The sequence below is a fragment of the Muntiacus reevesi genome, chromosome 18 (assembly GCF_963930625.1).
Source record: "Muntiacus reevesi chromosome 18, mMunRee1.1, whole genome shotgun sequence".
NCBI lineage: Eukaryota > Metazoa > Chordata > Mammalia > Artiodactyla > Cervidae > Muntiacus > Muntiacus reevesi.
This window is the reverse complement of record NC_089266.1, coordinates 52,348,730-52,376,729: the sequence shown is the minus strand read 5'-3', so window position 1 is coordinate 52,376,729 and position 28,000 is coordinate 52,348,730. Positions and strand designations below refer to the sequence as shown.

Here is a 28,000-nt window from a genome sequence, read left to right as displayed (position 1 = left end):
ACAAGATAAAAATCATTCAGGGGATCATCCAAGGTCAGAGAAAAAGAGTGACAGAGTGTAATGGAGGCTGAAATTACCTGTATAGATACACAGTTCACCTTTTCTGGAGATTATCTGGAGAGTTTCTGGAAGATCGCTTGGGTGGTCTCTCAGGCAAAGCCCCAGAAACCACCATTTCTCTTGGGGAGGTTTGAGTAGACACGGAGTGGGCAACCAATCTGAGGTCGTTTCTGGAGTCTATCCAGTGAACGCAGACTACAGGGAGAACTTGTGCGCTCTTATGAAGCAAAGAGTCTAGATACATGATCGTTCCATCTGAACACCATGGGTGCCTCCCAGGCTGGAGCTAGAATCTCCTCAAAAGATACGCTGGGTCTGTTCCACCAAACCTAATGAACACTCTGAGCCCCAAAGCCCCTCATCGGCAAACAAAGCTGCCTGATTTTAATCTGATGACTTAGTTTAAATCATGAGTTCAAGTTCATGATGAAGGCATTGATCTAAGAGCAGGAATCTCTCCAGGCAACCTGGGACACAGCTGTGAGCTCTGCCACAACCTTCATTCTCACGTTCGGTCAAGTCAGTTCTTGAGGGAGGGTAAAGCCCTGCCAGGTTCTGAAGGAAGGAACTGAGTGTCTGCTTCTCAGGCTCACTCTCCTGGGGCTGGGCCAGAGCAGGATGGCTTCCAGGAAGCAATACATCTTCATGTGTTTCAGGTTTGGTAACAGCATTTGTCACTGGTCACAAGACAGGTTCAGGATCTTGGGTCAGAATCAGATATCCTGGATCACCTGGTCCAACCCTCTCACTCAATCGGGCAAGTGGCCCAGAGATGTTAAGTAACCTGCCCAATATCACAGAGCTAGTTAGGGCAATGCATAACTACAACTCAAGCCCTTTCTGACCCCAAAGCCTGAGTCCTTTTCCTTCTACTACAGCCCCTTTTACCTCCCGGTACCTAGCATGTGCTGGGCTGTGCTTAGTCACTCAGTCGTGTCCGACTCTTTGTGGCCCCACGGACTATAGCCCATCACACTTCTCTGTCCATGGGGATTCTCCAGGCAAGAATCCTGGAGTGGGTTACCATGCCCTTCTCCAGGGGATCTTCCCAACCAAGGGATCGAACCCAGGTCTCTCACATTGCAGGCAGGTTCTTTACCGTCTGAGCCACCATGGAAGCCCAAGCATGGGTCTGCATATTGGCTTCCCAGGTGGTGCAAGTGGTAAAGAAATTGCCTGCCAGTGAAGAAAATGCAAGAGACGAGGGTTTGATCTCTGGGTTGGGAAGATCCCCTGGAGAAAGAAATGGCAACTCACTCCAGTATTCTTGCCTGGGAAATCCCATCGACAGAGGAGCCTGGCGGGCTACAGTCCGTGGGGTCACAAGAGTTGGACATGACTAGTGACTAAACCACCACCAATATGGGTCTGCACATATGGCAGATGCTTAGTTAGTTACTCTGATTTGTGATTTAGTTACTTGGGGTGTCTGGTGTTCTCTCGGCTTTCCCTGCTTTCTCATCCTCTTTCTCTGAGTCAGTCCTACCCACAGGGATTCTACAAAGCTCACACACTCATCCAGAGTCTTGTTTCAGCCATGTGGGTCTGTCTCCATCTTCCAGTCTTTTTGGCTTCCGTGACCTTATTCGAGGTTGCAGCATCTGACACAAATGGTAAGTGCCACCCTGCATCGGTTTCCTGGGGCTGTGTTACAGAGAACCACAGTCTGGGTGGTTTAAGACAAGAGAATTTCATCTTCTCCAGTTCAGGAGGCTAGAAGTCCAAAATCAAGGTGTTAGTGGCCTATGCTACTCTACAGGCTCAATGGGAGACTCCTTCCTTGCCTCTTCCAGCCTCTGGTGGCTCCCAGCCATGCTTGACTTATAGCTGCATCACTCCAACACAGCCTGTTTCTCTGGGGTGTCCTCTTGTGTGTCCTTGCCCCTTGTGATAAAGCCACTAGTCGGTGAATCTAGAGTACCCTCTAATCTTGGGCCCATATGACTTCTTCTTAATTAAAGTCACATTCTAAGGTTCTAGTTGGACATATATTTTGGAGGGACACTATTTAAGCCACTACACTCCCCTTGTTCTAAGACTTCACCCTGATTCCCCCACCACTCCAGACCCTGATATGAATGAAAACAAGGAAACCCACCTCTACGCTAAGTCTTCCCCTTCCCTACCTCGAGATCCTGATGATCAGCTACACCCTTTGAGGGACTTGCTTATGGGTCCACCTCACCAAGAACCAAACAAATCCCACAGCCCAGTATCCAGATCCAACCTGAGTGGTCACACACCTTCTTAACCCCATCACTGGATTCAGTCAGCCCTCTATATCTGCAGGCCTCTGCATCAGCAAATTCAATCATCAGTGGATTGAAAGCATTTTATTTTTAAAGATTCCAAGGACTTCCCTGGTGATCCAGTGGCTAAGATTTCATGCTCCCAGTGCTGGGACCCGGGTTTGATCCCTGGACAAGGAACTAGATCCCACATGCTGCAGCAAGTTCACATGCTGCAATTAAAGATGCTAACTGTTGCAACCAGCACAGCCAAATAAATAAAAATTTTTTTAAAGGATTTCAGAAAGCACCACCTCAAAAAAAAATGCACTCTGGCAGCTATTTACATGACATTTACATTGCATTAAGTATTATAAGTTATCTAGAGATGATTTAAAGTATATAGGCCAATGTGATAGATTTACAAGTACTATGTCATTTTATAAGAAGGACATGAGCATTCTGGGGGTTCCTGGAACAAATCCCCTGCGGATACAGAGGGATGACTGTATTCCAGTGGACTCCTAAAGAACGACATTGATACCTTATTGAGGATCAGAGAGTATTCTTCTCATTCTTGGCTTTTCCTCCTGGAGAATGTTTCCTAATCTTGATCTCTTCCTGCTCAGATTTGGGGAGTGGGGATAATAGCAGAGAAAGCGGGAGACAGAGCAAAGGGCTCCTCCAAACAGTGGCATCTGACACCTTGCTCTTTGTTTCCCTGCTCCAAGCAAAGGCCACCAGCACCACCACCATCTCTGACGCTGTGAGTAAGGTCAAGATCCAGGTCAACAAGGCCTTCCTGGACTCCCGGACCAGGTGAGTGAGACACACACACCACACACATTCCTTCCTGGGCTTCCTGTTAAGGACAAGTGCGTCTAGAGCAGTCTTGACAGGCGAGTGAGCCAAAGCAATTATACAGCCTGCCCTCCCAACCCTCACCTGCAAGCAGGGGGCAAGAAGGAGTAAGAACCCACAGCTCCTAAAACCCTCAGCCTCGAAGTTTCCTCGAAGGGGATGTCTCATCTGATCCCATGAGCACTTTCTTTCCTGTAGTTGAGTGATTCCTTGGGTCATGCTTTCCAGAGTCTCAGCAAACCAGTCAGTAGTTTTTCGTTCATTCAGCATGACTTTGATCAAGCCCTTAGAAACAGAAGCTAAGAGCTGCATTCACATGCAGGCGACTTACCGGGGAGCACTCTCAGGAAGCTCTAGTGGAGTGAAGGAGTGAGGCCAGATGGGTAAAAAGAAGGCCGATAAGCAGGGATGCAGTTTCAGGTCCAGCCCCAGCTGACCCCCCAGGGAGACCCAGAGTGTGGGCTGTATCTCAGAGCCTGTCCTACCTCCAGCAAGGGAGCAGAGCATTCACTTGCCAGAGGTGTCCTTGACTCAGCCAGATGTGCTACAAGCTTGGTACTGGAGCGGCGGGAGGGGGGGTTAGAGGGTGTAGGACACTGTGTGACTCCCAGTCATTCCGGACACCCAGTTCCCCAGACTCAGAAGTCATTGCCCAAGAAAGTTAGAGGCATGAGCCATCAGCAGCTCCACCCACAGCAGCCAGGGGAGGGGCCCACAGGCACTCGGGGATCATACAGGACACCGGCAGAGTCAGCTACCTCCCAACCCCGTGGAGGGGCAGGGCTTCCTGAAATAAGCAGTGCAGCCTGCGTCCCTGCCCTCAGGAAGCACATGCTGGATCAAAGAGGGAGACAAACCAGAGTAACCACTTCACGGAGCTGAAAACCACCTTGCTCATTCCTCTCGCTGTCTCATTACTGAACTTGGGGTTTCACTCTCCCTTGGCCCTTGCATAAACTCTCAAGAGGTTCCACAACTTTTTGGCTGACTTTTAGAGGACAAGATGTGCTCTGATCTCTTCTAGTCCCAAGAACAGCATCCTTTCAGGAACTCAAGTATCAGCAGAAGAAGATGAAGCCCCGAGCCTCTCACTTTCCTCTGCTCAGAACTGTTGTAGGCTTCAGAGAGAAGGAAGGGTCCATGGTCTGTCGCCCCTCTTTCCTGGGCTTCTTGCCATGCCCCAAGCAGGTTTCTGACTCTTAGGGATTAAACTGAGGGGAGGTAGGAGAGATACAGGATGACAAAGCCTAAATCACTTGGATAATGTAGTGCCTGGGGGTGGGGTGGGGGGATCAGAGGTCCTTCCCTCCTTGGGCACTTTCTGCTCTCACACACTTTGCTGCCAAGTCTCTGACCTAGAGAAGTATCTGACCAGTAGCTCACAGCTCCAAACCTCAGCCCGGGAGCTTGTGACGCCCAACCTCATCCCTCCATATATCATCTTGACCCAGGTCCTCTTTAAAGAGGCTCCAGAAGACTAAACACAGTTTTTCGAGGCAGGACTCTGATGTGTCTCCCTTTGCCTGGCAAAGCAATAAAGTTATCCTTTTCTACTTCGCCCATAACTGTCTCCAGGATTTGATTTGGGACCAGTGTACAGAGAGAGGCTTCCCAGGTGGCTCAGTGGTAAAGAATCTACCTGCCAATGCAGGAGACGCTGGGTCCATCCCTCGGTCAGGAAGATCCCCTGATGGAGCAAATGGTAACCCACTCCAGTATTCCTGCCTGGAGAATCTCATGGATCAAAAAACAAACACAAAAGAGCCTGGTGGCCTACAGCCCATGAGTCACAAAGAGTCAGACACGACTGAGCATGCACACACACGTACGCTTGGAGGACTAAAAGCTTTGCCCTGCTGCTGGAGGATGTGTGGATTCAGGGCCCAGCTCCAGCCTGTCTGGCTTACTCTGCTGTTAGATGCGCAGTGCCAGCCACCTCCTCTTTTCTTGTTTTCTTTAGACTCTTTGGGCAGGTGTCAACGACCAGCCACAACTCCAGGACACAGAGCCTCACCCTCTTCTTTTTCACTTTTTTTTTTTTTAATTAACTTTTTTTGGCGTATAGTTGCTTTACAATCTTGTGTTACTTTCTGTACAGCAAAGTGAACCAGCTATATGTATCATGTATCCACTCCTTTCTGGATTTCCTTCCCAATTAGCTCACCACAGGTCATTGAATAGAGTTCCCTATGCTATACACTCAGTTCTCACTAGTTACCTATTTTATACCTAAGAGTGTATATACGTCAGTCCCAACTCCCAATTCGTAACATCCTCCCCCTTGGTATCCAGAAGTTTGTTCTCTACATCTGTGACTCTGTTTCTGCTTTGCCAATAAGCTCATCTGTACCGTTTTTCTAGATTCCACATATAAGTGATATTATGCAATATTTGTTTTTCCTCTCTCTGACTTACTTCATTCTGTATGACAAAGGTAAAAATCTGTCTCTAGGTAAAACTATGGAACCTTTCACAAATTTGCCTGTCATCCTTGTGCAGGGGCCATGCTAATCCTTTCTGTATAGTCCCAATTTTAAGATATGTGCTGCCAAAGTAACCACCTGTCCTTCTCGTAAGGACCCTGTCATGCGACTGAGCGCAAAGACGAAGCCCCACAGTGGTGGGAGGGAAATATCCGGTATTTCAGCCACTGTCTCCCAGTGAACCTTCTTGCTCCCTCCTAAAGTCAACCCTTTTATAGCCCAAGGTGGAGATAGACTAAAAGCCACAAAATCCATGTTCAGCACCTCCTTTTTGAGTCATGCTGCCCAGGATGACCAGCCCTGCCTTGGAACTCATCCCCACTGGTTAGTTCCTGGATTCAGGGACCTCATGGAGACATAATCACATTTAAACATTTTGGTCACAAGCAAACAAACAATCCAGCGACCCACAAACTGTGATGAGGACGATGAAAGAAATAGACAGAGCAGTGGTTTCTACTCTATTTGCAGGAAGCAGGGAAGCATGATGGAGGATGAGAAGGAACCAGCCACGTAGCAAGCCAGGGCCTAGCATTACAGAGGCTGGGAGTGATGAAGGCAAAGATTCTGAGGCAGGAAAGAGCTTCAGGTGCTCAGGCCACGGAAAGAAGGCCATGCTAGTGGCGGCAGGAGGAAAAAAGGACACACAGGTGGAGCCTGAGAGTCAGAGGGTCAGAGGCAGAGTAGCGGGTGCAAGGGGCTGGGGGAGAAAGGGAGGGATCAGGCATGATAGTTCATGGGTGTAGGGTCTCCTCTGCAGATGATGAAGATGTTTGGGAGCTAGAGGGAGGCAAAGCTTCCTTAATACTATGAGCACATACGTTATAATGGATTCAGGTACACCACAGGGCCGCAGGGTGAGCCAAGAAAGAGCTTAAATCAGAGCAGCCTGGTCTGCTTTTCATTTGAAAAAGCTCCCTCCTGCAGCCAGGTGGAGAATGGATGGGAGGAGGACAGGAGGGGAGGCAGTACTCTGCTGTGACCATCCAGATGGGGGAAGATGATGACTAGGACCAGGGCGGAGGCCCGGAGATGGAAAAAGAGTCCCTGCATGCCCGGCCTGCTCCCCCAGAGCCCAGGTCGGCCTGCTTGTCCATGTCACCTCTCAGGCTGCAACACCAGGCCCCTGCATACTAGAAATAGAGTTAACAACTTGATCCACACTGACAGGCCAGGAGTTACAGCCTGTGAAGTATATCCCAAAAGCAAGGTTGTCTTCCTGAGAGTTTGAACCACTGCCAAAACTTCAGAGTCTTAGAGCCATAAAGATCATCTCACAGGACCCTGCATCTCACACAGGAGTGGGGAGAGGGTTCTCATGCAGGATTTCACCCACCTCACCTTGCTTAGTAGTAGAAGTCTATTTCCTCTCTGGTTTTCCAGACTGACTATATTCTATTAACCTGTTTTCAATTTTGTTTTCTTATATCTACCTGACTGCTGGGTCTAGCCAATAAGCTTTTTGTTTCACTTAGGGTATTTTCAGTTCTATAATGTCAACTTGTTTTCTGTTTTTCATAAATTCTACTCTTTTTTTCAAACTTTAAATTTTGTATTTTATACTGGGGTATAGCCAATTAGCCATGCTGTGGTCGTTTCAGATGAACCGCGAAGGGACTCAGCCATACATAATAAATTCTACTTTTATGGAATGTTCGGGGGAGGGGGAGGTTGTTTGTTTTTCTTCACTTAAGAAAATCTTAAAATTGATTATCGAACCATTTTAACGACAGCGGATTTTGAATCATTTTAAAATCATTATCAGACGTCTCCAGCATCTGGTTCACACCAGTACTGGCATCAGTTGGTTGTCCCCAAGGGGCAGTAAGAGGGGGTTCCACGGTCAGGGGCTCTTCAATCCGAATCGGTACATCCAGGGACTTAGGCGTATTTACGTATCCCCAACTGAGCGGGAAGCCGCCATGACAGCGGCAACCCTCTGATTCAGGAAGCGCTCAGGTCCACCTGCCTGCCTTCCCTCAGAGCCAGACTTCACCAAGCTTAAAGACACACTGCAGCTTCCGCCTCCCAGAGGAGATTTTCCAGGGGCATCCGAGGAGAGCTGAGTAAAGATCCTGAGGGCACAGACGTGGGGGTCTCCTGCTTGCTGCCCACACCCCCATGGCTGCCCCATTGCTCTCCTCTGTAGTCTGAAGACGACCTTGAGCTCTGAGGCACCCACCACACGACAGCTCTCAGAGTACTTCAAGCACGCCAGGGGCCGGACCCGCACGGCCATTCGCAACGGGCAGGTGTGGGAGGAGTCCTTGAGGAGGCTGAGGCGGGACACGGCCCTGACCAACGTCACAGGTACGGAAACCCACCCTCCCCCAAAGGCAGGAAAGGCTCGTCTCCCTGCGTGAAAGAGCAGAAGCCATCAAGACTGCGGCTCCTGTCGGGAGCCCTCTCTTCTCTCTTCCTCAGAGCAAGGAGGGGCCGGGAGGGCAGCCAGGTCAATGCCCTTTCGGCAGAGAAAGGAACTCGGGCCCAGCAAGGTCACACTGCCAACTCCAAATGAGGGGACATTCGTGCCCTTTGGCATAATACCAGCTGTAATGCCTCTGTCCAGAGGAAGGACTAAAGTCAATAAACACGGGTTCCCTTCTCAAACCACAGTGCCACCAGTTCCGCCTGTGAAAGGGACAGTTAAGTCACCTGTGTCAGGGGAGATTTACTGGGATTATGTCACAGGTGAGGATCTGTCCCTCTGGTTCTGGGTACTGTGGAGCTGAAACAATGAGCTTGCCAATTGATCATGCACTCTTCAACCCCTCCACCCCACACCCTGCCAAAATGTCACAGTTCATGGACGGTCATGGAGGAAGGGGATGGATCTTGACGGGAGGAAGACACTGTAGGTTCTTGCTGGGAAAACTTCAAGTGGGGGAAGATCCCTGGCCTAGGACATGGGCAAATTCCAAAGTTCCCAAAGAAGGAAGGAGGCCAAGACACGGTAGGGAGAAGGAGGGAGTGCCTTGAACTTGATGAGACTCAAAAGGTGCTGGGCTTGAACCTTGGCCCTTGCCCATTTCTGCAAATGAGCCCCCTGAAGAAGTCCCGCCCACCCAGCCCAGGAGTGGATCCCCTGACGCCTTTTCCCTGCAGGTACCAGGATGGAGTACAGGCTACTCTAGGACTTGGGCGGCTCTCTCTTCTGTGCCCTCATGAAGCCCTCTGATGCCTAAAACTCCCCACTATGTTACACCTCCCAAGACCACAGCGCTCCTCACTTAAAAATGGCCTGTTCCTTCCCAATATCTTTCCCATTTAGATTCCTGTGTGCTTAGTAGTTTAGAGGTCAGTGGAATTCTTTTCCTTTTTTTTCTTTTTTGCAATGCCATGTGGCATCTGGGATCTTAGTTTCCCAACCAGGGGTTGAACTCTTGCCCCCTACGGTAGAAGTGTGGGGTCTAAACCACTGGACCACCAGGGACATACCCATCAGTGGAGCTTCTAGAAAAGCAGTCTTATCAAACAAACTCATACTAACATGCACCTAACCTCTCAGGGGGTACTTTCATTCTAAAAGAAAACTCCGTTGATTCAAATGATCTGATAGACCAAGAATTACTAACAGTTCTTGGAGAAGGAAACGGCAACCCACTCCAGTACTCTTGCTTGGAAAAGGCCATGGATGGAGGAGCCTGTAGGATACAGTCCTCTGGGTCTCAAAGAGTCGCACACAACTGAGTGACTTCACTTTCACTGGAGCTATTCCTAATCTGTGCCGCCTTGGGCAAGTCTTGGGAACCCTATGGTCCCAGTTTCTTCTCTGTAAAATGAGAATTAAAAGTTTTACCTTAATGAGGTGTCAGGATGAAGGGTGAAACCCCCTGAGAAACGCTCACTTAGAATGTAAAATGTATTCTCCCAAAAATCAAGTTCAAAAGATGAACCTCCCCTCGGGGCCTCGGAATGGAGGAAGAACCCAGGCCCAGGAGGGATAGAGGGTTTTCTGACACCACCTTGCCCTCTGGCGTCTCTTCTCTTTCAGACCCTAGCCTGGACCTGACTGCACTCTCCTGGGAGGTGGGCTGCGGCGCCCCCGTTCCTCTGGTGAAATGTGATGAAAACAGCCCTTATCGCACCATCACGGGAGACTGTAATAACAGGTGAGCGGCCGTGGGGGTGTCTAGTGCACAGGTTGGCCCACCTGCCCTACGCGGCTCAGCCAGGGGCTTGGCCTCTTGAGCACGAGAGGCAAGACTCCCATAGTCTCACCCTACCGGGCCAGCACCCGCTGGAAGCCATTCTGTTGGAACCCACCTGTCTCACTTTCCCAACTTGTCTAAAGAGACCACTCTATATCCGGCCGAAAGGAGCGCCTTTCCCTGGGGCGGAGGAGCCCCGAGCCTTTGGGAATGGGAGTGGTCCAGACCACCGCACACTTCAGAGGCTCCTCCTCCTCATACCGTCTCCCTGGGGCAGAGGCTCCGGTCCTTCCCCGGGGGAATCCCCTGGGGTGTGCGGAGAAGCAGACCCAGGAGCTGGCCGGCCGAGACTGAGGGCCAGACTTGCCATTTCAGGAGGAACCCCGCGCTGGGCGCCGCCAACAGGGCGCTGGCGCGCTGGCTGCCGGCGGAGTACGAGGATGGGCTCGCCCTGCCCTTCGGCTGGACGCAGAGGAAGACGCGCAACGGCTTCCGCGTCCCGCTGGTGAGCGCGGCCGCGGGCAGGGGGCGAGCCCCGAGCTGGCGCGGGGAGATGGAGTCAGAGGGGAAGGGAGGCGCTCCCCTGAGTACCCGAGGAGAGGACGCAGACACGGGCGCGAGGACAGACAGACGCGTGGCAGAGCCACACCCAAGGAGACACGGAGATGGGGACTCGCTCCCTCGTGGTGTTCCGGGAAACGCCACTAGAGGGCTGCAGATCCCAGGTCCCGAGCCCAGCCACGTGGTGGTCATGGCCCAACCGCCATCAAGCCAAGTACCCCGGGGTCTCCCAGGCAGATGGGCTCCCTGCACCATCCTGCTGGCGCTTGTCCTGCCGCAGCCCCTGGAGTGCATCAGCTGTTGTTTGCCTGCAGGTCCCATCTATTGGCCTTATCTGAGTTGGCAGGCCCTCCCCAGAGCCCCTCTATTCCTGTTTCCAGACGCCTGGCACCTCCTCCGTAGCATGTACTTAAGGGACAGCCTGCCTTTTTTTCCCTCTTTGAGTGGAAAGGGCATCAGCCTTGAAACCATCAAGTCATACAGACCTGGTCCTTTGTAGCTGTAGGACATTGGTGAGTTGCTCTCACCCCTCTTGGACTCAGAATGGGAGTAATGCCACCCAATTCAGAGCTTGTCCTGAAGATGAAGTGTACCCGTTACGTCGTGGGTACTCAATATACTGCATTCAATCTGAATCTTCAATGCACCTTTTCTTCCCTCTCCTTCTGTCTCCATCTGTAGGCCCGTGAGGTATCCAACAAAATTGTAGGCTACCTGGACGAAGAGGGTGTTCTGGACCAAAACAGGTCCCTGCTCTTCATGCAGTGGGGTCAAATTGTGGACCACGACCTGGACTTCGCCCCGGAAACAGAACTGGGGAGCAGTGAGCACTCCAAAGCCCAGTGTGAGGAGCACTGTATCCAGGGAGACAACTACTTCCCCATCATGGTAGGCCCCTGCAGCGGCAGGCCCCTGGCAAGCTGCTTGCCTCCCTGGTGTAGCAGGTATTCCCAGCCCATCAGTCAGGACTTCCTGGAGATCTTGAATGCTGATCTGACAGTTTCCCAAGCCTCACTCGTTCTATTCATTCACTTGCTCACTTATGTTGTAAATAGACATCCATCATCTGCCATCATCAGGCCACAACTAAGCACCTGAGATTCAAAGATGAACGAGACAGCATCCCTTCCCTCGATGAAGGAAGACCTGTGGGGAAAATGGACAAGTAATCACTAGTGGCAAAACTGGGAAGCTCTGGGGAGGGTTTTCTTCATCCCTGGCCCAGCGGCACTGATGTCACCTGGGGTCTTATTAGAAATGTAAAATCTCAACCCCACCCCAAACATTGGGAAGCAGAATCTACATTTTATCCAGATCCCCAGGAGAGTCATTGTATACCCAGTAAATTTGTGGAATGCTGCCATGAATCATCATGGAGTCCAGGAAGGCTACTCCCAGAAAGAGCTGAAACGTGATGGATGAGTCAGAACGAGCAGCAGGGACTTATGGGAATTACCAACAGGAAGGGAAAGGAATTTGCAGTGGCGCACCTTTCTTCTTATTCCTGGGTTTTACAGTGAGAGCGTGATTTATTAACTCAAGCTTATCAAGAATATGTGTTGTGGTATAAAGACCATGGGCTTGCCAGGTGGCACTAGTGGTAAAGAACCCACCTGCCAATGCAGAAGACATAAGAGACATGGATTCGCTCCTGGATTGGGAAGATCCCCTGAAGAAGGGCATGGCAACCCATTCCAGCTTTCTTACCTGGAGGACAGAGAAGCCTGAAGGCTACTGTCCATAGGGTCGAAAAGAGTCGAACACAACTGAAGCAACTGAGCACAGAACAGCACATGAAGAACATAAGCTGTGGAGTAAGGTCAACCTAGATCTGAGTCCCACCTCTTTCCCTTTCAGTTTGTAAGTTCTTGGGCAAATCACTTAACCTTTTGAAGCTGCAGTTTTCTCGCTGTAAAGTGAGACAGAATTACCTACTTTACAGGGTTTTATGAGGTAAAGTGAGATAAAGTATACACGATACCAAGCACATGGTAGGTCCAAAAGAAATAAATGGTAGCTGTTGTTGGTAGTAATTATTAACAAACTCTTTCCCGCCTCATGTCCTGCTTCCCTGCGCCGGGATCCCAGGACTCCCTTACAACCGAAAATTTGAGGCTTTTGCTGTAAAAGATGGAATGATTCCTCTCAGCCCTTTTACACAGTAGGAGGTAGTGAATTTCAGGGTCCTGGGGTCCTGGGGTCCTCGTCAGCACGAGGCCTCTGGAGGCAGTGTCTGGCACTAGGGTCCCAGGAGGGCACCATCAGCATCTTGGCCAGATGCATCCAGACCTGCCCCGGGGAGAGGCTGCCGGCTGTACCACCTCTGCAGTCACCCACCCCCATCTCTCTGCAGTTCCCGAAAAATGATCCCAAGTTGAAGACTCAAGGGAAATGCATGCCTTTCTTCCGAGCCGGGTTTGTCTGCCCCACTCCACCTTACCAGTCATTGGCCCGAGAACAGATCAATGCTCTGACCTCCTTCCTGGACGCCAGCTTAGTGTACGGCTCTGAGCCCAGCCTGGCCAGCCGTCTCCGGAACCTCAGCAGCCCGCTGGGTCTCATGGCTGTCAACCAAGAAGCCCAGGACCATGGGCTGGCCTACCTGCCCTTTGACAACAAGAAGCCGAGCCCCTGTGAGTTCATCAACACCACTGCCCGCGTGCCCTGCTTCCTGGCGGGTGAGTCTAGGCTGGGAATAGAGGGGCCCAAGGACAAAGGGATTATCCTGGGGACTGAGAGCAGAGGGAGGCCGGAAAAGCTTCTCAAGGGTGCTTGGTGGCTTCCAAGCACTGGAAGACTGACCCTTGCTTCTTCTCATTGTCTTCTGGAAAAATACTGAAAGCCACCACTTTCTGCAGGCACTGGTCCAGGACTGGCAGAAGGGCCCAAACAGATACAGGATCTAAGAACATGTGTTCAGTGTATGTAAAAAAAAAATTATGGAAATCCAGAAAAGCACAAAGAAAAGAAGAAACTCCACAAAATCCCACTACTCACAGATGATCATCCTTGACATTTTAGGGCCTATCTTTCCAGCTTTTTTCCTATCATAGATCTTGTTCTACACTGTTTTACACAATTGGGGTCATACTAGAGTGCACTTCTGTAATCTGATGTTTTCTCTTCACCTATCACATCTTTAAATATTTTTTCTATTTCATCACGACCTTTAATGGTTACCTAGCATTCCATGGCATATGTTTATCATAATTTATTTTACCAAACCTATTTGGAGAAATTTAAGTCATTTTTAGCTTTTCTGTGAATTTGTTGCTGTTTGTAAGGTCATGAGCATCCTTGTTGACGAATCCTTGTGCTGAGCTTCAGTAAGTTTACTAAGATAACTTCCTAGAGGAGGAAGTTCTATATAAATCAAAAGGAATGTATATTTTTAAGGCTTTTTATAATCTTGGCACAGAGCCCCCATTCCATGCAGCCTGTGCAACTGAAGCCCTCCAATTCTCATTCTAGGGGCTCATGCCCTCCTGGTCCTCTCTGCCTTTGGCTTCCAGAGGTCTTATCTCTTCCAAAAATCCAGTCTTCTAGGATGAAACCCACCCAGAGATGGCAGAAGGCCCAGGTCTCTTGCTAGATCTCTTGGATTCTGTGTCCACACACACATCTCACATCAGTCCAGACACAAAACCAAGCCCTTCCTGTTTTCCATAAAAATATCCACTAAGACCAAGCATTTGTGAATTTCACAGACTTTCCTGAAGATTAGCGGACACAAAGAGAAGCCCCCTGTAAAGCACCTGGTCTTTCACCATCTACAAGACCTTCTCCTCCCAACAGTCCCCATGTCCAGATTCTTCTCCCTTATTACTTGGAATAATTTAACTCTTCCCAGGTTCCTACCCTCAAACCTGCATTCCTAAAACTGTCAGAGTTGCTTGAAACAATAAAAAGCCCCTCGCTCATTTGCACATCCTGTCTTAGAAGGCAATTTGGATTTAATTAGCAAAATTTTACTTCTTAATGTCATCTGTAGTCTTTACCACAGTCTAGTTGAGGGGGTCAACTTTATTATCCCCATTTTCACAGATATGAAGACTGAGGCTTAAAAACATTAAGTAACTTGTCCAAAGTGACAGAACTAAAAGGTGTGTATGCAGATCTGGGATTCAAATCTATGAATCACAACTCAGATCTCTTTCCAGCTTCAATTAACGAGAAGGAGGGACTTAAGAGAGCTTCCCGCTGGGGCACCATCATATATTTCTTTGTGTAGGTTACTGGGTTCAGGGGCTGCTCAGGGTGAACCCACATTCCTGCCTTCTGGGCTTTCAGGAGATTCCCGAGCCTCAGAGCAGATCCTGCTGGCCACTTCCCACACGCTCCTTCTCCGAGAGCACAACCGGCTGGCCAGAGAACTAAAGAAACTCAACCCTCACTGGGGTGGAGAGAAGCTCTACCAGGAAGCCCGGAAAATCCTGGGAGCCTTCATACAGGTGAGAAGCCTGGGAGCACTGCCTATACACCAGCCTCGCTTGTTCACCTGGCTCTGCCTTCTGCCTGCTGCCAGACCTCCATCCCCCCTTCCTCTCCTCTCCTGCTTCTTTCCCACTGTCTCACTCTTGTAAGCCCTCCCTTCTGTTTCTTCAGCTTCTCTGCCCCAAAATGAATCCCTGGATTCAGGGTGTCAGCAGGTCATTCATATGTTGATTTGCATAGCTATGGTACAATGTCAAAAGCCTGAAGTTAACATTGATATGAACCATATAGTTTAATTGGATTTCACCAGTAATAAATGCAGTCTCTTCGTGTGTGGTGTGTATGTATGTGTGTGTGTGTGTAGCTACATGCAGTTGTATCATGAAAAATGTGTAGTTTCATGTAACCACCACCACAATAAAGACACTGACCTCTTCTGTCACCACACAACTCCTTTGTGCTGCCTTTTTACCAGCTGTAGCTCAGCTGGTAAAGAATCCACCTGCAATGCAGGAGACCTGGGTTCGATCCCTGGGCTGGGAAGTACCCCTGGAGAAGGGAAAGGCTACCCACTCCAGTATTCTGGTCTGAAGAATTCCATGGACTGTATAGTCCATGGGATCACAAAGAGTCAGACACGACTAAACGACTTTCACTTCACTCACCCTTTCTGATAGGTATGTAATGATACTGCATTGTGATTTTACTTTGCATTTACCTAATGGCTGATCACACTGAACATCTTTTCACATGCTTTTATTTTTTTGCCATCTGGATATCCTCTTCAGTAAAACTTTGGCTCATATATTTTGCCCATTTTTTTTAAATTATTTTTTTATTTTATTTTGTTTGTATTTGGCTGCCTTGGGTCTTAGTTATGACACGTGAGATCTTTCACTGTGGCCTGTGAGCTCAGTAGTTTGGGTGCACCGGCGTAGCTGTCCACAGCGGGATCTCAGTGCACAGACCAGGGCTGTCACCCGAGTCACCTGCATTGGAAGCATTGGAAGGTGGATTCTTAATCACTGGACCACCAGGGAAGTCCCTAGTTTGCCCATTTTCAAATTAGAGTTTGTCTTTTCATGTTGAGTTTTCAGTGTGTGAGTCACTCAGCTGTGTCTGACTCTTTGTGACCCCATGGACTATAACCTGCCAGGCTCCTCTGTCCATGGAATTCTCCAGGCAAGAATACTGGAGTTGGTTACCATTCCCTTCTCCAGGGGATCTTCCTTGACCCAGGGATCAAACCTGGGTCTCTTGCGTTGCACGAAGATTCTTTACTATCTGAACCATCAGGGAAGCCAGTTCTTTTTACATTCTAGCTATGAGTCTTTTGTCAGATGTGTGACTGTACATATTTTCTCCCAGTCTGTACCTTGTCTTTTTATTCTCTTAATAGAGTTCTTTGCAGAGTAAGAGTTTTAATTTTAATGAGGTCAAGTTTATCAGTTTTTTTCCTTTCACATATTGTGCTTTTGGTGTCAAGTCTCAATTCTTTCCCTAAGTCTTAGGTCCCAAAGATTTATCTCCTGGTTTTATTTTTCTAGATGTTTTATGGTTTTATCTTTTACATTTAAGTTCATGACCCATTTGAGGTTAATTTTTGTATAAAGCATAAGGTCAGGGTCAGGGTTCATTGAGGGGCAGGGTGACTATGGATTTCTGATTGCTCCAACACGACTTATAGAAAGGCTATCTTTCTGCTTTTGCTCCTTTGTCAAAAATTCTTAATATTTGGACATATTTATATCAATCTATTTCTACATTGCCCATTCTGTTCCACTAATCTATATGTCTATTCCTATTCCAGTACCAGTGTTCATTAACTGTAGTTATATGACAAGACTTAACATTAAGAAGAATGACTCATCACTTTTCTCTTCTTTTTCAAAATTATTTTGGCTATTGTAGGGTCTTTTCCTTTCCTTATACATTTTAAAACATACTTATCCATGTCTACAAAGAAGTATTGCTGAGATTTTGATAAGAATTGTATTAAACCTTAGATCAATTTAGGGACAGCTGACATCCTTACTATGTTGAGTTTTCCAGTATATAAACAGTATGTGTGTGTGTTAGTCATGCAGTCATGTCTGACTCCGTGACCCCATGGACTGTAGCCCACCAGGCTCCTCTGTTCATGGGGATTCTCCAGGCAAGAATACTGGAGTGGGTTGGCATGCCCTCCTCCATGGGATCTTCCCAACCCAGGGATCCAACCCAGGTCTCCCGCATTGCAGGCAGATTCTTTACTATCAGGGAAGCCCATAAACATAGTATGTCTCTCAAAATATTTAGATTTTCCTTGATTTATTTCATCAGCATTTTATAATTTTAATCATACAAATCTTACATACCTGAATATTAACTTCCTTTGGAAGAATTGTAAATGGTGTTACATCTCTTATTGCAGTTTCCACTTATTCATTATCAGTGTGTAAAAATATAATTGATGTTTATGTGTTGATTCTGTATCCTATGACCTTGCTAAATTCAGTTCTAGGGATATGTAGATTCCTTGGGATTTTCTACAAATAGTTGTCATCTATAAATAATTAGTTATGTTCCTTCTTTTCTAATTTGTGTGTTTTTCATTTCTTTGTCTTGCCTTATTACAGGCAAGAAAACTACAACTTCCAGTACTATACCAAATAAGAGTGGTGACAGCAGACATTCTCATCTTCCCAACAGTAAAAGAAAAGCATTCAAGATTTACCATTAAGTATGTTAATTGTGAATTTTTTGGTAAATGCTCTATATGAAGTTGAGGAAATTCTGCTCTTCTCCTAGTGTACTGAAAGTTTTTAAATGAATAGATGTGGAATTTTGTCAAGTGATTTTTCTGCATAGATTTATATAATTATATGACTTTTCTTCTTTAGTCTATTCTGGTTGCTTTAGGTTTATTTTGCTCTTAGTGCTAGTTTATTGAGGTGGGACCTTAGATTATTGATTTGAGAGCTTTCTTCTTTTCTAATATAAGTATTAGAAGTGATATAAATTTCCCTCTTGGCACTGTTAGTTGCATCCCACAAATGCTGATACACTGTGTTTTCATTTTAATTCATTATGTATGTTTTGTTGTTGTTACTTCCTTTCTCATTGACCTGTAGGTTATTTAGAAGTAAATTATTTTATTTCCAAGTGTTCAGAGATTTCACTGCTGCCTTTCTGTTAGTGATTTCTAGTTTGATTCCATCGTTGTCAGATAATATACTCTATATGATCTCAATTCTTTCAAATTTGTTCAAGTCTACTTTATAACTCTGGTACAGTTATCTTGTTGAATGTTCCACAGATCCTTAAGAAGTGTTTGTGCATTCTGCTATTGGTGAAATGTTACCTGTTACATTGTTCTTTCCTTTCTGAAGGTCCTAGCCTTCTTCTGTTATCATTTCTTTATATTTAAACAGGTTTTTTAGCCATTCTCTGAAGATAGGTCTGCTCACAGTAAATGCTCTTCTCTTCCTTCATCTGAGAATGTCTTTATTTCCCTTTTATTCCAGAGGAATAGTTTTACCAGATACTAGATTCAAGGTTGACAATTCTTTTCTTTCAGCACTTGAAAAATGTTGTGCTGCTTCCCTCTTGCCTCCATGGTTTCAAATGAGAAATTCACTGCTATTCAAATTGAAAGTGAAGGTCGCTCAGTCCTGTCCAACTTTTTGTGACCCCACGGACTATACAGTCCATGGAATTCTCCAGGCCAGAATACTGGAGTGGATAGCCTTTCCTTTCTCCAGGGGATCTGCCAACCCAAGGATCGAACCCAGGTCTTCCACATTGCAGGGGGATTCTTTACCAGCTGAGCCACAAGGGAAGCCCAAGAAAACTGAGGTAGGTAGCCTAGCCCCTCCAGGGGATCTTCCCGACCCAGGGATCAAACCAGGGTCTCCTGCATTGCAGGCGGATTCTTTGCCAACTGAGCTATGAGCGAAGCTATTCAAATTGGTGTTCCTTTGTAGGTAATATATCATTTCTCCTTGGCTGTTTCTAAGAATTTTTGTGTTTAGTTTTCACAAACTTGATTATGATGTGTCTCACAGTAGATTTCTTTGGATTTATTCTGTTTGAAATTCAACTTCTTATATATGTAAATGTATGTCTGTCACTAATTTGGGGTGGTTTTCAGACATTATTTCTTCAAATACCTTTCAGTCCCATCCAATTTCTCTTCTAATTATGGAATTCCATTAATATGAACATTAGATTTTTTGTTATTGTGCCACAGAACACGGAGGCTCTGGTTTGTTTGACTTTTTTTTTTTTTAAGTCTATTTTCTGTCTGTTTTTCAGATTGACTAATTTCTGTTGATCTGTTTTCAATTCTATCCTGCCATGTCCACCTTACTACTGGGTCGAGTCAACAAATTTTTATTTTAGTTAGGGTATTCTCAGTTATATAGTTTCAATTTGTTCCTTTTTTATATAAATTCTACTTCTTTTATTGGAGAAGAAAATGGCAACCCACTCCAGTATTCTTGCCTGGAGAATCCCATGGACAGAGCAGCCTGGCAGGCTACAGTCCATGGGGTCACAAAGAGTTGGACACGACTGAAGCGATTTAGCACTTCTTTTATGGAATGTTCTGTTTTTCATTTGTTTTAAGATAACTTAAAATTCATGATCTGAGCCACAGTCAGCTCCAGGTCTTGTTTTGGCTGACTGTATAGAGCTTCTCCATCTTTAGCTGCAAAGAATATAATCAATCTGATTTCGGTGTTGGCCATCTGGTGATGTCCACGTGTAGAGTCTTCTCTTGTATTGTTGGAAGAGGGTGTTTGCTATGACCAGTGCGTTCTCTTGGCAAAACTCTATCAGCCTTTGCCCAGTTTCATTCCGTACTCCAAGGCCAAATATGCCTGTTACTCCAGGTGTTTCTTGATTTCCTACTTTTGTATTCCAGACCCCTATAATGAAAAGGATATCTTTTGGGGGTGTTAGTTCTAAAAGGTCTTGTAGGTCTTCATGGAACCATTCAACTTCAGCTTCTTCAGCATTACTGGTTGGGGCATAGGCTTGGATTACTGTGATATTGAATGGTTTGCCTTGGAAACGAACAGAGATCATTCTGTCGTTTTTGAGATTGCATCCAAGGACTGCATTTTGGACTCTTTTGTTGATATGACGGCTACTCCATTTCTTCTAAGGGATTCCTGCCCACAGTAATAGATATAATGGTCATCTGAGTTAAATTCACCCATTCCAGTCCATTTTAGTTCGCTGATTCCTAGAATGTCGACATTCACTCTTGCCATCTCCTGTTTGACCACTTCCAATTTGCCTTGATTCATGGACCTAACATTCCAGGTTCCTATGCAATATTGCTCTTTACAGCATCAGACCTTGCTTCTATCACCAGTCCCATCCACAACTGGGTATTGTTTTTCCTTTGGCTCTATCCCTTCATTCTTTCTGGAGTTATTTCTCCACTGATCTCCAGTAGCATATTGGGCACCTACCGAGCTACTGAAAAAGTTTCTTTTTCAGTATCCTATCATTTTGCCTTCCCATACTGTTCATGGGGTTCTCAAGGCAAGAATACTGAAGTGGTTTGCCATTCCCTTCTCCAGTGGACCCCATCCTGTCAGACATAGGCATAACCACTAGACCATTCAGGTATGACCTAAATCAAATCCCTTATGAATATACAGTGGAAGTGAGAAATAGATTTAAGGGACTAGATCTGATAGACAGAGAGCCTGATGAACTATGGACGGAGGTTCGTGACATTGTACAGGAGACAGGGATCAAGACCATCCCCATGGAAAAGAAATGCAAAAAGGCAAAATGGTTGTCTGAGGAGGTCTTACAAATAGCTGTGAAAAGAAGAGAAGCAGAAATCAAAGGAGAAAAGGAAAGATATTCCCATTTGATGCAGAGTTCGAAAGAATAGCCAGGAGAGATAAGAAAGCCTTCCTCAGTGATCAATGCAAAGAAATAGAGGAAAACAACAGAATGGGAAAGACTAGAGATCTCTTCAAGAAAATTAGAGATATCACGGGAACATTTCAGGCAAAGATGGGTTCAATAAAGGACAAAAATGGTATGGACCTAACAGAAGCAGAAGATATTAAGAAAAGATGGCAAGAATACACAGAAGTACTGTACAAAAAAGATCTTCACAAGTCAGATAATCACAATGGTGTGATTACTCACCTAGAGCCAGACATCCTGGAATCGGAAGTCTTAGAAAGCATCACTATGAACGAAGCTAGTGCATCTGATGGAATTCCAGTTGAGCTATTTCAAATCCTAAAAGATGAGGCTGTGAAAGTGCTGCACTCAATATGCCAGCAAATTTGGAAAACTCAGCAGTGGCCACAGGCCTGGAAAAGGTCTGTTTTCATTCCAATCCCTAAGAAAGGCAATCCCAAAGAATGCTCAAACTACTGCACAATTGCACTCATCTCACATGCTAGTAAAGTAATGCTCAAAATTCTCCAAGCCAGGCTTCAGCAATACGTGAACCGAGAACTTCCAGATGTTCAAGCTGGTTTTAGAAAAGGCAGAGGAACCAGAGATCAAATTGCCAATATCTGCTGGATCATCGAAAAAGCAAGAGAGTTCCAGAAAAACATCTATTTCTGCTTTATTGACTATGCCAAAGCCTTTGACTGTGTAGATCACAATAAACTGCGGAAAATTCTGAAAGAGATGGGAATACTAGACCACCTGACCTGCCTCTTGAGAAACCTGTATGCAGGTCAGGAAGCAACAGTTAGAACTGGACATGCAACACCAGACTGGTTCCAGATAGGAAAAGGAGTACGTCAAGGCTGTATATTGTCACCCTGCTTATTTAACTTATATGCAGAGTACATCATGAGAAACACTGGGCTGGAAGAAGCACAAGCTGGAGTCAAGATTGCCAGGAGAACTATCAATAACCTCAGATATGCAGATGACACCACCCTTATGGCAAAAAGTGAAGAGGAACTAAGAAGCCTCTTGATGAAAATGAAAGAGGAGAGTGAAAAAGTTGGCTTAAAGCTCAACGTTCAGAAAACTAAGATCATGGCATCTGATCCCATCACCTCATGGGAAATAGATGGGGAGACAGTGGAAACAGTGTCAGACTTCATTTTTTTGCGCTCCAAAAAATGCAGATGGTGACTGCAGCCATGAAATTAAAAGACGCTTACTCCTTGGAAGGAAAGTTATGACCCACCTAGATAGCATATTAAAAAGCAGAGACATTACTTTGCCAACAAAGGTCCATCTGGTCAAGGCTATGATTTTTCCATGGTCATGTATGGATGTGAGAGTTGGACTGTGAATAAAGCTGAGCGCTGAAAAATTGATGATTTTGAACTGTGTTGTTGGAGAGGACTCTTGAGAGTCCCTTGGACTGCAAGGAGATCCAGCCAGTCCATCCTGAAGGAGATCAGTCCTGGGTGTTCATTGGAAGGACTGATGCTGAAGCTGAAACTCCAATACTTTTGCCACCTCATGCGAGTTGACTCATTGGAAAAGACTTTCATGCTAGGAGGGATTGGGGGCAGGAGGAAAAGGGGATGACACAGGATGAGATGGCTGGATGGCATCACCGACTCAATGGGCGTGAGTTTGAGTAAACTCCAGGAGTTTATGATGGACAAGAAGGCCTGGTGTGCTGCAATTCATGGGGTCGCAAGGAGTCAGACACGACTGAGTGACTGAACTGAACTTAAAATTGATTATTGCAGCATTTTAATGACAGCTGCTTGAAAATCTTTATCAGATGATTCCAATATCTGATTCATGCCAGTGTTGGCATCAGTTTATTATCTTTTCTCGTTTAACTTGTGGCTTTCTTGGTTCTTGGTATTATGGGTGATTTTCAACTTTATCCTGGACATTTTAGTTATCATGTTAGGAGACTCCTGATCCTATTTAAATCTTCTATTTAGGCATATATTGTTCAATAATGAGTTACCCTGTATAGGTTTGGTTGTAGGTTCTGGCATGCTTTTGCAAGCTTTAGTTCCAATGACAGTTTAGCTTTCTGAGCCCTCTCAATGCTATTCTGGACTGTTTCATTCTTCTTGGTTCTTCTGGGGTCCCCACCCAATCCCTGCTGACTCTGTCTGCAGGGCAGGAAGGTACTTTCCTGGCTGCCTTCTGTTGCTGAGTAACCTTCTAGAGTTATGGGTTAACCTTCTAGAGTTGTAGAAGCCACTGTGCCTGAGTCTCTATGCCACTGGGTGAAGAACAGAGACACGGGGCCTCACTGCTGCAGACAGATCCTGGGTTGGGTTGTGGATCAAGAGTTGAGATGGCTAATGGCTTGAATTGTGAAGCAGATTTGGGGACTCTTTACTAGGTTTTTGCTGAACTTCCCCCTAGCCAGGTTCTCTGGAGAATGAGAGAGAAGGTTTTTCTTAACTGTTTTTGTCTATTTCTGTTGGAGGCTGAAGACTGCCATCCTCTCATGGACCTGGTCTGGGGCATGTAGGGACTCACCATTTTGTCATTCCTTGACAAGGTCTTTAGCCAGTCCATCTTTCCAGCTTTCGGAGCCTATTTAGCACTGTCTGTTGGATAATTTGCAGGGCGTTTAGTTCTGTTTAGTGGAGAATACATTTAGGTTTATTTAGTTACATTCAGTAAGGATAATTGAGTGACCTCTGTCTTGTTTTGGAACCGGAAGCCCCATGCACATATGTTTAACCATGAAAGAGAACTATTTCCATTCATTTCTTAGCAAAATCTCCACAGTTCAATACTTTATCTTTTAATGTAGACCCATAAATCTTGCTGCTGGAGATGTGTATTAGGAAATCAAAGGATAAAAAATATCTACCTGAAGGCTGTCTGAGTTGAGGCTTTTATTAGTTTGCCTGGGCTGCCATAACAGAGTAATGCAGACTGGGTGGCTTACACAACAGAGCGGTGTTTTCTCACAGTTCTGGAGACTGGAAATCCAAGATTAAAGGAGTTAGCAGGTTTGATTTCTCCTGAAGCCTTTCTCCTTGGCTTGGCCACCTTTGCTCTACATTTTTCTCATGTGGTACCCCAGCCTCACCCACCCCACCCCCCGTGTGCATTGCTCTCTTATAAGGTCACTAGTCTTACAGGATTAGGGCTCCACCCTTATGACATCATTTAACCTTAATTACCACTTTACAGACCCTATCTCCAAATACAGTCGCCTGAGAGAGTTAGAGCTTAGGGTTTCTTGGACTACAAGAAAAAGAAACCCACTCAGAATAATTGAGATGTTCAGTGTCGGTTCACCCTACACATAAATCAAATGGGACCTCCTAAGGGTTTCTCCTGGAACCTCAGGGCAGTGAGTGTAGTGTAGTCAGGCCTCAGCAAGGGTGAGAGCCAGAGACTGGAAATCATTTGGAATTAAGGCAAGTCATTCTCACTGTCTCTCCCTCCTCTCTTCTCCTCTCCTCACATCTCTCTTTCTCTGCAGACGGGTTTTCTCTGCGTTTCTGCTCACAGTAGAAAATGACAACCCATATCACTCCATCACTCAATCAAGACAACCCATATCACTCCATCACTCAATCAAGCACCATCAGAAACAGTCTAGGACAGCTGCATCTGAAATCTTAATTCCCTGAGCAAGAGAATCTGACTAACCAGCTCAGTCTGATGCCCCAGTCAGGCCAGGACACTGTGGCCAGGAGCAGGGTTCTGTCTCCTGCTGCCTCCCAGAGCCTGAGGAGCAGGCAGCCTGCCCCAAGGATGGTGTTGCCAGAGTCTATGCTGCTGAGGGAATGGGAAGGACCCATAAGGGCAAGAGAATATTATACACGTTCAATGGCATAATAATCGTGAGCTAGGTAGAAACATGCGAGATGTTACGTAAAAAAGCAGAATGCATTTCACATAAATGTTTTCTAGGATTACGACCAAGTTAAAATATGTATACTATAAAGATTAGAAAGAATAAACAGTTAATATAATTATTGTGTTGTGGGATGGCATGACTCTTTATTTTTTCAAAATTGTCTCAGTTTGTGTTAGTTCACTCTTCTGAGCAAAACAAAACAAGAAACTGACCTCTCTATGGAGCAGCACTTCTTTCAGAATGGGGGATTGAATGAACTCCCCTTGGTTACCCTGTGACTCATTCCTGTGGTTCTCCATTCCTCTTGCCCTGGCCTTTGGGGAAAAGTTTAATAATGTAATTTTATGTTAAAGTGATACACAGAGACTGTGATGTTAGCTTCATCATAAATTCAGAGCAAAGATGACCAAGAGAGTACATTTCAAACGTCAAATTCAAGTGACTGATCAGTAGAGCCTATGTTGAGACAGATCATGGAAGATCAGCAGAAAGTATGTCATGATCAATTAGTAATGTCTGCTAGGGTTATGGGAAGGAGAATTGGACACATGCAATCCATAGGACACACATGCAATCCATTTGCCATCCTTGATTTTTGACCACTCATCCTTGGCTCCGACCTCACTCCACAAAGCTTTAAGTCTTCTCACATCCTTTTTTTCATGACTTGTTTTTCCTTGCAGATTATCACCTTTAGGGACTACCTGCCCATTGTGCTAGGTAGTGAGATGCAGAAGTGGATCCCGCCATACCAAGGCTATAACAACTCTGTGGATCCCCGAGTTTCCAATGTCTTCACCTTTGCCTTCCGCTTTGGCCACTTAGAGGTTCCCTCCACTGTGTCCCGCCTGGATGAGAATTACCAGCCGTGGGGTCCGGAAGCAGAGCTCCCCCTGCACACCCTCTTCTTCAACACCTGGAGGATAATCAAAGATGGTATGTCCTTTCGGGGACGCAGTATCACCTGGCTGCCTCACTCTGCAGCCTGCTTCTAGAAAAACCTGGCGTGGAAGTCAGGCTTCCGCCACTTCCTGTGCAGCCTTGGGCAAGTGACTTCACCTCACTGAGCCTCAGTTCCTTCGTTTGTAAAACAGGAACACTAATAATACCTATCTCACTAGGATACTAGTGAAATGAAATATATATATATATATATATAAAGTACCCTACAGTGACTCCTGACACACAGGAGGTGGTCACTAAGTATTAGTTATTATTCTTTCTTTCCTACACTGACCTTTAAGATGCCAAGATTTCCCTGCTTCCTTTCCCTCCCTCAGGCTTCCCTGACCCTTGCAGAAAGAATTCCTGTGTCCAATAAATAAATAGGACTTCCCCGGGCAGCTCAAATGGTAAAGAATCTGCCTGCTGTGCAGGAGACCGGGGTTTGATCCCTGGGTGGGGAAGATCCCCTGGAGAAGGGCAATGGCGCCCCACTCCAGTATTCTTGCCTGGAGAATCCCGTGGACAGAGGAACCTGGCGGGCTATAGTCCATGGGGTCACAAAGAGCCAGACACGACTGAGCAGCTGACACACATGCACAGTACATAAATTGCTCTCTTCTGCTCTTCTCTATAGCTTTCCACCTCCATTAAGTGCCAAAGGTTGGACCCCACTCCCCTTTATCCTGGGCTGTGCTGTGTTGAAACTGGCTTTTACTTAAGGCCTGACAAGTCAGGGCATTTCTAGAGATTTCTACTGTTTCTTCTCATGGTGCACAGTTCTTTGGGGGACCACATGGAGGAGAAGGAGCCAAGTCTCTGAACAGGAGCTTGGAAGAAACCCTGAAGCTTATGCTCACGCATCACCGCAGGATGGCAGGCGGTGTGGATGGGCCTCCAACCCCCACACACCCTGTGGGCTGCACTGGGTTCTTCTTTCCCCAGTTCTAGCCCCAGAGGGCCAGTTGTCCCGTCTTTCACCTGAGAAAGACAACTTGTCAGGAGGAGGGTGTGCCCGGCAATGGAAGATGTCCCCAGCTGCCCCACCCCCAGCATGGCCTCCGGGTCTCCCTTGCAGGTGGAATTGACCCTCTGGTACGAGGTCTGCTGGCCAAGAAGTCCAAACTGATGAATCAGGATAAAATGCTGACGAGTGAGCTGCGCAACAAGCTTTTCCAGCCCACTCACAAGATCCACGGCTTTGACCTGGCTGCTATCAACTTACAGCGTTGCCGGGACCATGGGATGCCTGGTGAGTGGGCCCAGGGTCCAGCCAGGCCTGGGGAATGTTTCGCTACTTTCTGGGGTTCCCAGGGACTCTCCTCTATAGCCCTGAGGAGCTGATCAGTTCTAAAACAGAAGGCGGAGATACCTGTTTTAAAAACTCACCTGTGAAATGGCATCTTCCAGTGTCCCTAAGACAGAGGCCAGACAACATATCTGGTACTATTCCGGGCTCCTCACATGAAAGAGATCAACCACTGACTTGTGAAACCAGTTTAAAAGTCCAGAAAATATTAAGAAAAGAGGGAAAGCGATGACTACTGGGCCTTCCTAAATGTAGAACTTTAAGAGCCAGACTGCCTGGTTTCAAATTCTAGCTGTGTGGCGTTAGACAAGTGACTTAGCATCTCTGTTCTTCGGTTTACATATGTGTACAGGGCTTAGAGCAGTGCCTGGACCCACAGTAGGCACCACATATCCTGCTGGCTCCCCTGAAGCCCGAGTGCCACAGGATAAAACAATGGCTCTCTGCCTGTCTCTTCCCAGAGGCTGTGAACGCAGCCTCTCTGGGGCTGATGGAGCTGGAGTGGGCATGTCCTCACAGGGCATTAGACAGCTTCCACCGCTCTGCCCTAGGGTACAACTCCTGGAGGGGCTTCTGTGGCCTCTCACAGCCCAAGACGCTGAAGGGGCTGCAGGCCGTGCTGAAGAACAAGATCCTGGCTAAGAAGTTACTGGATCTCTACAAGACCCCCGACAACATTGACATCTGGATCGGGGGCAACGCCGAGCCCATGGTAGACAGGGGCCGGGTGGGGCCTCTCCTGGCCTGCCTCCTAGGGAGGCAATTCCAGCAGATCCGTGATGGGGACAGGTGAGAGAGGCCTCAGAAGGGAGGGCGGGGAGGGAGGCCCTTCTCAGAGGTGGGCATTGGGGTGGGCTTCCTGCAGGACCAATGCCAGACCTTGGCATGTTTCCAGGGACCTCCTCCCTTCCCCTTTGGCAGAGTGGGAAGGGGCCAGCAGCTGGGCTGTGTGGAGACCCTGCTTGTGTCTCTGCAGGTTCTGGTGGGAGAACCCCGGGGTCTTCACTGAGAAGCAGCGGGACTCTCTCCAAAAAGTGTCCCTCTCACGCCTCATCTGTGACAACACCCACATCACGAAGGTCCCGCTGAATGCCTTCCAGGCCAACAGCTACCCACATGACTTTGTGGACTGCTCAGCCATTGATAAGCTGGATCTCTCACCCTGGGCCTCCAGGGAGGATTAG

The 28,000-nt window shown here is 46.9% G+C and overlaps 1 protein-coding gene and 1 non-coding gene across 3 annotated transcripts; one reads left to right on the top strand and one right to left on the bottom strand.

The window, feature by feature from the left end:
• The first annotated feature begins 1,597 nt into the window (after positions 1–1,597).
• On the top strand, positions 1,598–28,000 carry LOC136149683 (lactoperoxidase). 2 transcript variants are annotated; one of them, XM_065910137.1, is made up of 12 exons: positions 1,598–1,673; positions 3,020–3,107; positions 7,782–7,942; positions 9,627–9,744; positions 10,159–10,288; positions 11,026–11,232; positions 12,698–13,022; positions 14,635–14,795; positions 25,249–25,501; positions 26,586–26,759; positions 27,368–27,605; positions 27,793–28,000. In XM_065910137.1, exons 1-12 carry the CDS (start codon positions 1,598–1,600, stop codon positions 27,998–28,000), a joined length of 2,139 nt encoding a protein of 712 aa, XP_065766209.1. The 2 variants fall into 2 exon arrangements, with proteins under 2 accessions (XP_065766209.1, XP_065766210.1); XM_065910138.1 differs by lacking the exons at positions 3,020–3,107; positions 7,782–7,942.
• LOC136150383 (U6 spliceosomal RNA) lies at positions 5,604–5,710 on the bottom strand. The gene has a single exon (XR_010659815.1). It is a non-coding gene; the product is annotated as a U6 spliceosomal RNA (small nuclear RNA).

Coding starts and splice junctions, on each gene's coding strand:
- LOC136149683 (XM_065910137.1), top strand. CDS start 1,598: ATGTGGGTCTGTCTCCATCTTCCAGTCTTTTTGGCTTCCGTGACCTTA. Junction 7,943..9,626: donor GGCCCTGACCAACGTCACAG/GTACGGAAACCC, acceptor CTTCTCTTTCAG/ACCCTAGCCTGGACCTGACT. Junction 27,606..27,792: donor CAGATCCGTGATGGGGACAG/GTGAGAGAGGCC, acceptor GTGTCTCTGCAG/GTTCTGGTGGGAGAACCCCG.